Source organism: Halichoeres trimaculatus, unplaced genomic scaffold (genome assembly GCF_033239565.1).
Source record: "Halichoeres trimaculatus isolate MK-OKI-2021-1 unplaced genomic scaffold, fHalTri1.1 fHalTri1_scaffold_2, whole genome shotgun sequence".
In the NCBI taxonomy this organism is placed as follows: Eukaryota; Metazoa; Chordata; class Actinopteri; order Labriformes; family Labridae; genus Halichoeres; species Halichoeres trimaculatus.
In genome coordinates, this window is record NW_027437180.1 from 38936969 (window position 1) to 38950000 (window position 13032).

General features: G+C 48.6%; 1 protein-coding gene across 2 annotated transcripts in view; it reads right to left on the bottom strand.

Annotated features, from left to right (window-relative positions):
- usp34 (ubiquitin specific peptidase 34) overlaps nucleotides 1–13032 on the bottom strand; it is a 59034-nt gene that overhangs the window by 25913 nt on the left and 20089 nt on the right. For both annotated transcript variants that reach the window (XM_074684570.1, XM_074684563.1), the window contains exons 9-29: nucleotides 13015–13032; nucleotides 12832–12924; nucleotides 9834–9959; nucleotides 9528–9657; nucleotides 9269–9399; nucleotides 7995–8707; nucleotides 7111–7325; nucleotides 6911–7029; nucleotides 6698–6825; nucleotides 6507–6596; nucleotides 6307–6402; nucleotides 5819–5901; nucleotides 4654–4808; nucleotides 3287–3400; nucleotides 2996–3095; nucleotides 2452–2614; nucleotides 1700–1826; nucleotides 1461–1611; nucleotides 1288–1388; nucleotides 963–1178; nucleotides 108–233 (exon numbers count right to left, since the gene is read on the bottom strand). The exon at nucleotides 13015–13032 is cut by the window's right edge and continues 64 nt beyond it. In XM_074684570.1, the coding sequence (XP_074540671.1) occupies nucleotides 108–233; nucleotides 963–1178; nucleotides 1288–1388; nucleotides 1461–1611; nucleotides 1700–1826; nucleotides 2452–2614; nucleotides 2996–3095; nucleotides 3287–3400; nucleotides 4654–4808; nucleotides 5819–5901; nucleotides 6307–6402; nucleotides 6507–6596; nucleotides 6698–6825; nucleotides 6911–7029; nucleotides 7111–7325; nucleotides 7995–8707; nucleotides 9269–9399; nucleotides 9528–9657; nucleotides 9834–9959; nucleotides 12832–12924; nucleotides 13015–13032 (3195 nt within the window). The remainder of the gene's footprint in view (nucleotides 1–107; nucleotides 234–962; nucleotides 1179–1287; nucleotides 1389–1460; nucleotides 1612–1699; nucleotides 1827–2451; nucleotides 2615–2995; nucleotides 3096–3286; nucleotides 3401–4653; nucleotides 4809–5818; nucleotides 5902–6306; nucleotides 6403–6506; nucleotides 6597–6697; nucleotides 6826–6910; nucleotides 7030–7110; nucleotides 7326–7994; nucleotides 8708–9268; nucleotides 9400–9527; nucleotides 9658–9833; nucleotides 9960–12831; nucleotides 12925–13014) is intronic.

Below are 13032 nucleotides of genomic sequence, written 5' to 3' on the forward strand. Positions count from 1 at the left end.
TTACCTGTTCTTGCTGTACTTCCTGTTTTTGCTGTACTTCCTGTTCTCTCTGAGTATTTCAGCAATTTTTTAAAGGTTAGATAAAGTTTTTTGGTGCAGTGACCCACCGTTTCGTCCGAGATGCTCTGGAAGGCCTGAAGCATCTTGGGACATGTAGGCAGTAGCATTAGCAGCTCCCAAACCCGCCGGGACAGATTCTCAGCGTGGAGGTGAAGCTCCTCGCAGCGTGCAGTCTGCAGGAACACAGAGGAGGAGTTATTTCAGTGAAAACCAGGGTCACATCCACCCCAGGCTGAAAAAGAGGCTGTGAATGATGTCACTATCTCAGTTCAGCGTTTTCTTTTACAAACAGGAACTTTAGTGGAACCAGAAGGAGCAAAGGTCTGAATTTAGTCGTCTTCCTGAAAAGAGAAAAGTGCCACTAAAAACCACCTCTGAAGCATAAATAAATTAAAAATCAGCAGAGGCGGACGGCAGTGAGCAGCAAGCAGGGGGAGGGGCAGACCCAGGAAGACCACACAAGAAGAAACACTTCCTCCAACCTGATGCTTTGAATGATTCGTACAGCTCACCGTCTGCACACCAGACTCAGGACAACTTTCCTTTGCATCAGCTCGGCAGAGACTCTGATAAAGAGCTTCACTTCCAGGACACAGGAACCAACTGGTCCCATTCAGAGAAGTTCCTTAAACTAAAAGTTCCTGGTTCATCTTTGGTTACAGGAGAGGAAATAAAAAGTGTTGAACTGAAATAAAAAGGTTAAAGTCCTCTGAACATTCAGGCTTTATGGCTGATATCCAGCTTCCTGTTTTGATAAAATCATCAGTCTGCTTCTTTCCTGGGCACAAAAAGCCAAACCCAACCCCGATCTACGAGAGTGAGGGACTAAGTTCAGTTTGAGTCAGGTCTTTAAAGGTCTCTGGATGTGGACCACCTGCAGGCCCTGGATCTGTCACACTCACCTCTGGGTTCTCGTGGACCTTCTCGGTGTTGGGACTGGGAGGTTTGAAGCAGGCCAGCATCTCCAGCAGGTCGAACAGGGTGGTGAGGTGAGGCTCCTGGAGGAGCAGCAGCATGGGGATGTGCTCCTTCTGAGGAGGAGGCAGACAGGAGGCCGGCAGCTGGATGCCCTCCCCCTTCCTCTCCCTCCGAGGAGCTCCCAGAGACACAAAGACCATCTGTGACCAAAGAGAGGAGCGTGATGCAGACCTGCCCCTGCTGACACCTGGACCCGGCTCTGATCAGGGTTTCAGGCTGTGACGGATCAAAGAAGACTCCAGACTCTACCTGCATGTCTTTGAAGCCCAGCTCATGCAGCGTCTTCTCGTCGTAGTCTGTGGTCAGCTCGTGGCCAGAGGAGATCATCCGGACCGGTCCCATCAGACCGCCTGCGGGTCACAACACCACACGTCACAGAAGCTCTGGGAGAGGATCAAAGGTGAGGAAAGAAAGAGGCCCACCTGGGAAGTCGCCCCCCTGCCGCCCGCTCTGTCCGAACTCCTGCAGCTGGGCCTGCTGGTTCATCTGCTCCTTCTGCAGGTTCTCGTACCAGTGGGTCACCTCCGCCCTCAGGTCCGCCACCTGGTCGCTGGGGTACATCTCTATGGTCATCTACAAACACACACAGCTTCCTGTCAGACCACTCCTCGCCAGCAGCCACTCGCAGCGCCACATGCTGCGCCACGCGACGACACCTCACCTTGTCAGGTAGCCCGGCTGGCTGACAGACGATCCTGAGCGGCAGAGACTGTTTGTCGCTCAGAGCCTTCAGGTGGCTGCTGATCCCCGTCCCCTCGATCTGCCACTGACGCAGGTGATAGGCAAACCTGACAGACAGGAGCAGGAGACACAGTGTGGTCACATGGGCTCATAAACACACCGTCCAGGTCCCTTTAAGACCCGTTTCCACCAAGCAGTTCAGTTTGGATTGGCCCGGTTCGGTACAGGTTGGATCGGTTAAGCCTGATCCTGTTTGTGTTTCTACACCTCTCCTTGGTGGGTGCAGATAGCTGCGTCAGCTACACAGCACCGCAGTGTATCCACTAATAAAACCAACGAGGAAGAAAAATGCGACATCGTAAACAAAGACCACCGATGAAGACATGCAGCATGTCGTCTTCTCTGTGATTGTCATGTGTCTCTTTGTCACAGAGATCAATCAAGCTTTGTTTCAGAGACGTCTGTGAGCCACCAGGAGAAATACAGCAGCCGCTGTCACACAGGAAGTGACCATTCTTTCCACCAATCAGCAGGCTGCAGTGTCTCTAGCTCCGCCCTCTGGGGTCCCAACAGAAGGGAACCAAAGAGTGGGACGGCTCGTCTTGGTTGTTTGGCGATACATCCCTGGATTAGTCTGTGGGAGCGCCACAGAGAGCGTGCTGTACCGAGACGAACCGGACTGAAGCGTTTGGTGGAAACGGGCGTCGTTCAGGGTTTGCGGGAGGAGCGTACCTGCGGCGAAAGGCCTCCAGGTGAGTTTTGAGCATGAGCAGCCCCCTCTCGATGCTGGTCAGGCTGGAGTGAGCGTCTTTCTCCAGGTTGGCGGACGCCATGAGCAGACTCTCCATACACTTCCTGATGAACTCCTGCTCCTTCTCCAGGCCCGTCTTACCAGCTGGGGGCGCCAAAAACACGACAAGTTAGAAAAACAACTCAACTACTCACATCAACATGTGACGGTGACGTCATAAACCTGCCAAACTACTTCCTGTTTGAAACAAACTGTTTTCTGTTTCTGACAAACTACTTCCTGTTTCTGACAAACTACTTCCTGTTTCTGACAAACTACTTCCTGTTTGAAACAAACTGTTTCCTGTTTCTGACAAACTACTTCCTGTTTAAAATATACTGTTTTCTGTTTCTGAAAAACTACTTCCGGTTTCTGACAAACTACTTCCTGTTTGAAACAAACTGTTTCCTGTTTCTGACAAACTACTTCCTGTTTAAAATAAACTGTTTTCTGTTTCTGACAAACTACTTCCTGTTTCTGACTCACCATTGATGTAGTATGAGTTGATGTACTGGATGGCGGCTCGGCTGATGTCAGCAGACTGAGCTCTCAGAGCGATCCCCCACAGCTGGTCCATGCCACACAGCTACACACACACACACACACACACATACACACACACACACACACACACACGAGGACAATCACCAGTTGAACCAATCATATGCCCAAACTCTACACAGTCCAGTGTCAAGGGCCTTGAGTCTTCAGGAGGACCAGGACCTGGTCAAATGAGGATCTAGGTGGGTGTCTGAACATGAGGGACCGTGTGTTTACCTCACAGCTGGAGGCGTTGTCCAGAGCGCTGGTGGCGAGCCGGGCCAGGTTACACAGGTGCTGGAAGAGGTTCAGACCGGTCATGCTGATGGTCTCGGGCTTCAGCTGGGGCATCTGCAGAAACGCACACACGGAAATCAACAGGTTGGTTTCATCCTGTTGTTTCTCCCTGAAGCTCATCAGTTCATGCTAGGTTAGCTTACGGCTAGCTGAAAACATGACTGATGACAAAGGACAGACAGCAGCAGCACACTTATAGATGGTGTTACACTCTCTATGGTCCCTCTGGATCAGCTCCACGTGGTTCAGAGACCGCGACGCCCCTCACTGATCTGCTGTGTGTCAGACCGTAAGGTCAGATACCGCCTCTTTAACCATTTAACACCGGACGTGTTGGCCCTGACACATTTGTGCAGGCGCTAGGCCTGTCATGATAATTAATAAATCGATTAACCGAACGATAAATAAAAACGTCCTTGGTAAGTTTGCCAGCCTCAATAAACTGACACGTGCATGCATGTTTGTTTTCCTCCTCTCTTTCCACCAAAGAGGCTGAATGAGAAGATGGCTCACTACGTCTATCTTTCCTGACATCGGGGTGCATAGGTTCTATAGCGGATTTAGCGGATTTATAGCGGAGTGAGCATCTGTCAAAAATGCGATCTTTGGGGTGAAGACAGGGCTGCTCGCGCGTACACACGGAGAGAGCTGAAGCAAGCGTCCTGAGGGGTAAGGAGGAAACACACGCTAATATGAGTGATGGCACGAAAGATACAGTTCTTAAGCCGCCTGCCACAGTCCCAGTGTGGGAATATTTTGTTTTTTATCAGAATAAACAAAGTGTGAGCTCATGAACACCAACGAGCTGATATGTCACATTTGTTTGAAAATAGTGGCGACGAAGAAGAAGAAGGGGAGGTGCAGCGGAGCCTTGTTCTTTGACAATCTGCTCTTACTGAGGCTTTTGGTCGGCAAAGTAAATAGAAATAAAAGCTCCAAATGGTGGCGCTCAAAGACAGATACATTACCAAAGAAATGCAGCCCTTCAATACGGTTAAAGCCAGAAATGTTAAAGATGTTTGACAGACAGTACGGATTGACTGGGAAAAAGTACATGTTACAAACAATTATTATAATTAAAAATATTCTGTGACATCCTTTATAAATCAATGCACCAAGCCTTGTTAGTCCAGTGCAGCGAGTGGCTGAGCTCTGCTGTTTGAAGCCGTTAACTCACGCTGACCTCCCAGCACGAGACTTTCTCTGTTTTCTGTTTCAGATATTTTAGAGACTCTGGGAGGACAAACCCAGAGACAAAGTTCATGCAGTCCCTGAGGACACTTTCAGACCCCTGCAGCGCCCCCTACCTTCTCCAGGAACAGGTGCTTGTAGGTCTCCATGCCCATGGCGTGCTGGTCTTTGCTGCGGACCTGATTGAGGAACCAGTGCAGCGCGTCGTCGTAGCATTCTGTGTCCTCTACCAGGCAGTGCCACAGGATGTCCACCTGCTCTAGACTGAGCCCTGAAACACACACACACACACAGACACACACACACAGACACAGACACACACACACACGTCTGTTGGAGCAGTGCTCACTGTGCTGACTCTGATGACATCACGCTTCCTGTAAAGAAAGCTTCACCCTGACAGAGGCGGGCCATGCGTGTGCCTTAAGTCTGGTTCATATTGAAGTAGTGTGACCACCCTATTGGGTGGGGGTGGGGCGGGGTGGGTGGGAGTGTGTGTGTGTGTGTACAAACTACAAAGATTTAAACTTAAATGTAACTGATTCAAACTCCTCTGATCCAGGTCCAGGGACACCAGGTGCTCCCTGTTTGTCTGCCTGTCTTTCTGTCTGTCTGCCTGTCTGTCTGTCTGTCTGCCTGTCTTTCTGTCTCTCTGCCTGTCTTTCTGTCTGTCTGCCTGTCTTTCTGTCTGTCTGTTTTTCTGCCTGTCTGTCTGTCTGTCTACCTGTCTTTCTGTCTGTCTGTTTTTCTGTCTGTCTGTCTGTCTATCTGTCTGCCTGTCTTTCTGTCTCTCTGCCCGTCTGCCTGCCTGTCTGTCTGTCTATCTGTGTGTCTGTCTCTCTGCCTGTCTGTCTGTCCATCAATCTGTCAGTCTGTCTGCCTGTCTGTCTGTCTATCTGTCAGTCTGTCTGCCCGTCTGCCTGCCTGTCTGTCTCTCTGTCTGTCTGTCCATCAATCTGTCTCTCTGCCTGCCTGTCTGTCTGTCTATCTGTCAGTCTGTCTGCCTCCCTGTCTTTCTGCCTGCCTGTCTGTCTATCTGTGTGTTTGTCTGTCTGTCTGTCTGTCCATCAATCTGTCTGTCTCTCTGCCTGCATGTCTGTCTGTCTGTCTCTCTGCCTGTCTGTCTCTTTGCCTGTCTGTCTGTCTTTCTGTCTGTCTGTTTGCCTCCCTGTCTGTCTATCTGCCTGTTTGTCTCCCTGTCTGTCTGTGTGTCGGTCTCTCTACCTGGTTATATATCTCTGCCTGTCTGTCTGTCTGTCTGTCTGTCTGTGTGGGTCTTACTGAAGTGGTCCGGTGATCCCAGCGTGGAGAACACACAGGTGAGGAACTGCAGACGGACCTGGACCTCAGCGCTGTGGCTGTACCTGCAGCACACACACACACACACACACACACACACACACACACACACACACACACACACACACACACACACACACACACAGATAAGAGAGCTTAAAGTGTGTTTAATGTGACATGTATCTCAGATTATGTCTGATCTCAGATTTTTATTTCACGCTTTGAACACTTGAACGCTTATTTTGGATTTCTTTCCATAACTGAAAATTTTTATCAAGTTTTAAATCTTACCTCATCTTTATGACTGTTAATCTCATTTCCTACACGGTTACCCCTAAACCCTGAATTGTAATCTCATTTCTTGGTTTTAAATCTGGTTATTTTAAAGATTTATTTCATATTTTGTGTTTTTATCAAGACTCACAGACTCAGTGACTCAGTGACTCAGTGACTCAGTGACTCAGACTCACAGTGCAAACTTGTGCAGGTGTTCGCGGACTTCCTGGATGTAGTGCTGCAGGTTGTCGAAGAACAGCTTCATCATGTGCAGTTCCTTCTCCGCCCACCTGATGGAGCCAACAAACGTTTAGGAGGTGTTGAGCATCTTAAGAGGGAGGGATTAGTCTGACTGTTCAACACATTTCTGCTCATGCCAGAAACACTGACTTACATGGTGATCCAGTGGGTGTCGTAGCTGGAGCCAAACTGCTGAAAAGTGCCGAAAAGCTTGGGTAGTAAACGCAGGGAAACCACCACGGACCTGAGGAGAGGAGGATGAGAAAGGAGGGGAAAGAAATGAAGTGGTTCCGATTTGAAGACCTCAAATCCAGAGAAACGACTTCACCTGGGTCTCTCTCCCACCTGTGATGAGCCAAGTTGTCGAGACATCCCTCGATGAAGCGCATTCGTATCTGTCGGTCGGTGAACCAGCAGACGAGCGAACACAGCAGCTTCTCCGCCTCGTTGATCAGACCCTCGGAGAGATGGATCTAGGAGCAGACAGAAAAAACCAAATCAAGTCCCTGAAACCAGAAACCAAATGACTCCAGGGAAAGGCAGAGCCGGCAGTCGTACCGCGTCCTCGTCCTGCACCAGGTCCCACAGCAGAGTGTTGCCCTTCTTGCAGACGTTGTCCAGGTTGATGTCGGTCACGGCGTGGCTGGTGGAGTACTGGTGTTTGTGGACAGCCGGACCTGCAGGAAGCACCAACGTTAGCGTCTGCAGCTTTGCTTTAGGGGCCAAACGACCCCGCTTCATGACCCGGGGTGACCCACCTTGCACCAGGTGCTCGTGGTAGATGGAGGCCAGGTTTGGGAGGTGCTGCTGGAGGTGAGAGCTGAGCTCAGCGTGGGAGTTGATTTGGACCAGCTCCTCCTCGCAGCCCGACTCCTCCCCGTCAAAGTCGGCCATGTTCTTCTCCGACTTGGCGCTGACCTGGGAGCTGCTGCAGCTCACGTCGTCGGCGCTCAGCATGTCCTCCACCATGGGTCTGTGGGGAGACGAAGGATAAGACCTGGGGCTGCAACAACAAATCCATAAAATCTATAAAAATCGATAAGGAAAAGCGTCCACAGCGTTTTTCCTTAAACGATGCTCTGTGCTGCGTCGTTCCTGTATCAGTTTCTCTCCAGGTTTTTGTCTTCTTCCTATTTGTAGGATTATTTAGCGGTTGGTAACTAGCTGAAGGTGCATTACCGCCACCTACTGACCAGAGTGTAGATTACCTGGGCTTTTTTAGGACTCGTTTAGTCTTTTTATTAAACTGTCACCTTGTTTGAAAACCACGAGGAGTCCATTAAACCAACGTTAGCATTAGCGTTAGCTGCTACAGATAGTGTTAGGGCAGAGGAGTGAACTGTTTGACCTGCAGGTGAAAAGATTGAGGACACATTTTTATTTATTTGCCTTTTTGACCCACGGAGATCTTCATCTGATGATACGACGATATATTTTCTGTTATTTTGCCCTAACTGTTGATTCTTTAAGTGATGATACATTCATATCACTTTTACACTTTATAAATGTAGCATCTGGTCAGTTTGATTATGTTCAAATATGTTGTTTCTTTGTGTCTTTCATCAGCTAAAGTAACAAAACATGTTTGGTCCTGTGAATTTTACCACTGGCGACATCAGAGCGCAGAGTTTGGCGTTCTTACCCTTCATGGTGGTGATGGTGATGATGATGATGGTGGTGGTGCTGGGGGCCAATGAAGCGCCGGCAGTTGAAGAGCTCACTGCCCATAGCCTCTCCCAGGAAGTCCCCAGGTCGAGGCAAACATGTAGGCTCCTGAGGCCCCTGAACCATCTGCGAGGGCCCGATATCAGGCGCCTGCTGCTGAGGCTCCGCCCCCTCAGGCCTGGCAGACGACGTCACAGAACAAGTGTCCAACATCCTCATCCGGCCCTCTAAGGACGATGTTGCTGCCATAGCAGCAGAGGTCTCTGAGTTAAAAGGAAGGCCTTTGGCTTTAGCCCCACCCCCTGATCCACTAGGCCCCGCCCCCTGGCTCGTCCCTTCCCCTAGCGCCTCCCCTGCTTTCCTCTTCCTGGACTCAGTCTGCTCCATGTGCTCCTTCTGCTGCCCCCCCTCTGTAGCTGACCGGCTCCCCTCATCTTCCTCCTCTTCATCGTCGTCATCATCCTCCTCCTCGTCATCCTCTTCGTCATCCTCCTCCTCCTCCTTTAAGGCCTCGCTGTCCGCCATGTCGTCGGAGTGCAGCTCGCTGCCAGGGCTGCCCGCTGATTGGCTGGCTCTGCTGGAGGCGGCCTCGTTGCTGGAGGCTTCGCTGCGTCCGCTGCTGCTGCCCGGCCCGCTGCTGCCCTCCTCCACGCTGTTCGCCGTCTCATCAGAGCTGCCCTGCATCGACTCCTGACGACATGCACAACAAACCACAGGGTCAGCCACGAAGGAAAAACACCAGAATCCTGAGACTGGAGTCAGACCTCTGGAGCCATGTGGTTAAAGTGTCTCTTCTAGAATTCTGAGACTAGATTCCAGAACTGTGACACCACAACGTAAATTCTAGAATTAAGATTAAGGTTAATGTTAAAGAATCCTGGAATCAAAGTCAGGTTTCTAACGTTTTCAGATTTAGATCATCACTCTAGAGCTCCAAGAGCCAAGTTCCCATTCGTGAGTTTTGAGATCAGCATTCAAGAACTCTGAGATTAAATTCTAGAACTTCACCACTTTAGTCGTCATTTTCTGATTCAGAGTTTAAGGTCTGGAACTTTGCCGTTAAAATCAGGATTGTACACTCTGGGATTCATGTACGAGTTCTAGAATTCAGTGGTCACAGTCGGGGTTCTAGAATTCTTTCATGCATTCTAGAGTTTGAGACTAAAGTGAGCATTCTAAAATCTAAGGTTGAATTAGCATGTAACAGGGACTCACGACGTGTGTTCTATGTTAGTGTGTGTGTGTGTGTACCTCTGTGTCTGACAGCCTCTGCTGGCTCCTCTTGCTGCCCGTCATCATCTGCTCGTCCATCTCCATGTCGCTGCCGGCGCTGTGCTGAGTGTCGCTGTTGTCGCTGCTGTCTGGACTGGCAGCCGGTGAACCTGAGAGCAGAAAGGAGACGGACTGAGGGACCTGTGGCTGCTCCCCACTGCCCCGTGAACAAACTATCAGAGACGCTTTTTATTCCTCAGTCTGAACCTCCTGGAGCTCCTCTGGACTCCTCACTGACCTTTCTTGTTCCCCATGGGGAGGTTGGTGTTGAGCAGGGAGGCGAAGGAGCTCTGTTTGGAGAGCTGAGCCTTCGCCGCCAGAGCGTTGTTCCACAGAGCTTTGATCAGCATGGAGGCCAGGTACAGCGTCTGTACGGACACAGACACAGGGTCACAGACACAGGGTCACAGACACAGGGTCATTGACATGATCACACATTAATCATAGAAAACTAACACTGTAGAGTAAAAACCACACTGGTATTAAGAGGATTTCTCCAGCTTTGCGTGTTTGTATGTGCTTGTGTGTGTGTCTGTGTGTGTACCTGCTCGGTGTGCGCGCTCGGGTGCAGGCCTGACACCAGGTTTAGGACATGTCTCAGAGGCACTGGGTCCAGGTTTTTGATGAGTGAGGGGAAAAGGTCGTGGATGTATCGGCTGCAGTGTTTCAGCTGAGAGAGCAAAGCAGAGTTTAGTTCGATCCCCAGAGGACAGGAGTGTGTCTCTAGTCCACTACACCCACAGAAAAACAACTCGATGACATCATTACCAACCTCCAGGTCTAGATTTAACCTGTGTTACAAACAAAGGGATCAAAGCAGCAGAGGATCAGAGCCACAAAACATGTGAGCCCAAAAAATCTGACACATGAGATAACAGTCATTTTACCAGATCAACAAATCAAAGTCCTACTTCTGGAATCAACAGATGGAGTTCTGATGAATTCTGAGATTGATGTCAGCATTCAATAAGCAAATGTCAAACAGTGTCTAGAATTTATGGGTTTCCAAGTTGGATTTTTTAAAATTCTAGAATGGCAAGATAAAATTCACAATTCAAAAACTTTTAGATTCATATTATAGATCTAGATTAATGAGACTGTCAGTTCAAATTCTGGAATCAGAAAGTAATGCCAGATTTAAGGAATTCTGGCATCCTGAGCTCAACGCCATTAAAGAATCCGAAATTAAAAGTACGAGTTCAGAATTAGGAGAATTCTCAAAACATGAGGATTATTGGGTTGTGACTCAGAAATCTAGAACCTTGAGGTCACATTCCATATCCCAGAACTGTGAGATTGATGTCACTGTTCTAGAACGGGTCGCAGGTTTAAGCCATGGTTTGGATTTTGTGTATGGAATCACAAAGCTTGTTAGAGCCTGAAAGATAACGACTGAAACCTTAAAGTGATACTCCGGGATGGAACAAGTTGGGTCCTATCACAAGGTTTAGGGCAGAAATTACCCCTACAGCAGTGATTTTGTGCAGCAGAAGCCCAGGGCGCTCGCACCAAACACCCCCTCCCTGCTCCTCTGCAGGTTTCCTCTGCACTCAGACGGGGCCATATTTTACTTGACCAAAAACACAAATAAACGGACTCCCACTGAAAAAATCTGATATGGGTCTGCATTCACGCTTTATTTAGAGAATTTTCAGCGCGTTACTTTCACACAAAAACACCGCTAAATAAGGCTCTAGTTCTCATTGTGTCGTAAAACGGCGCTACCTCTGCTGCAGAGCCATAGCTGGCTAAGAGGTGCTCGCCGCTCAGTGTATCAGTCCGCGCGGCGTGCCAGATATAAACAAATGCAGGTAGTCTGCCAGGACGAAGAGACACGATGAGAACTAGAGCCTTATTTAGCGGTGTTTTTGTGTGAAAGTAACGTGCTGAAAATTCTCTAAATAAAGCATGAATGCAGACCCATATCAGAGTTTTTCGGTGGGAGTCCGTTTATTTGTGTTTTTGGTCAAGTAAAATATGGGCCCGTCTGAGTGCAGAGGAAACCGGCAGAGGAGCAGGGAGGGGGTGTTTGGTGCGAGCGCTCTGGGCTTCTGCTGCACAAAAACACTGCTGTGGGGGTAATTTCTGCCCTAAACCTTGTGATAGGACCCAACTTGTTCCATCCCGGAGGATCACTTTAAGGCTGTATTCAGACCAGAAAAGTCCTTTGGTCCACTTGTTTGGTCCGGACCAAAAGCGGACTTTATTTTTTTCGTTTGGTGCGGTTCCTATTCAGATTGTACTTTTTACAAGTGGACTATATTCTGTAAACACATCCAGGTGTGTGAGGATCAGTGCTCTCATTGGACAGCACTGACAAAGGGCGGCACACAGAGTGCAGACCTGGAAATGGAGGTAAACATGTGTGTTTGTGCTCTTATTAGAGCTGCTAAATCATTTTCAGTTTCAAGAGCAGCTCCTTCAAAGCAGCTTAACAACACCGTTTACAATTTAGGAACAGGAAGACCAATGATCACAGCAAGGAGGCGCTATGCTCTGCGTGTCCTGACCCACAACATGCTAGCAACAGCGTGGCTAAACAGAAGACGGAGGATCAGGTATGAACCAAAGACGGTCAGGTTACGGTGGCTTTATAGGCCCAAAAGGCGCATGTATCCTGTAGTTAGTTCTGATGGACCTTGGTTTGTATTCAGACCTGCACCGGAGAACCATGAACCGCACCAGAGTTCGTTTGGAAGCGGACCGAGACCACCTCAAAAAGTGGGTCTCGGTCCGGTTGTTTGGTCCGCACCAGGGTTCGTTTGTGTCTATTCACACCTGCATGAAAAGTCTGGACCAGCGTGGGAAACAAACCCTGGTCCGTTTAAAGTGGACCAAACAGTCCAGGTCTGAATACGCCCTTAGACAACCCAAAATGCAGTTATAGAAATGTGATATAGCCTGAAATGTAATAACTGATGCAAAATGTTACAAAGGTATACAAGCCTTGTTAGAGCCCAAAATGTTACTTCGAAATGTGACGAAACCCAAAATGTAATAACTTGTTTCATTCTGGGCTCTAACAAGGCTTTGTGTCACATTTGGAATTCTGCAATTACGAGATAAAAGTAAGAATTTTAGAACTCTATGATTGCAATAAGAATTCTAGAATGACATAAACTCACAGTTCTAGAATGAGATGGGCTCAGAAATGTTTTGAATTCTAGGGTTGAAATAAAATCCAGAACTCGTAGAAAAAGGAAAACAATTTTTGAACTCTGAATTCTAGTTTATGGGATCATAAGTGTTGAACAGACGAGAGTTGTCTGAATCTGGAGTGTACGAAAACATGCAGCTGGGGAAGGTTAAAGGTTATTGTCAGAAGGTCTGTTTTTCCAGCTCCAGAAGTTCAACTTTGATATTGGCTTTAAGTTTACTGATTGAAGATTTGTTTTTTCAAACAAAAAAACCTGAAACGACTTAAATTGAAGCAGATTATTTGAGCTAACCCTGCCTCTCCGTCACAGCCTGGAGCCTGTAACAGCAGAAACATGGAGTGTGAGCACGCTGTGTGGGTCAGGCGTAAACCTGTCCTTCCTCACCTGAGCTGCCGCCCAGATACAGTCCACATGCTGCGTGCTGAGCCGGCCCTCTGCAGCCAAGAAGTTCAGGATCACTTGGCACTGTTTAATGATCTGAAACACACACACACACATACACACACACATGAGACTGGCTGTGGAGGGAGAAGGTGTGTAAATAAGAAAACTTCTGTAAATATTCACCTCTATGTGCAAATTTGG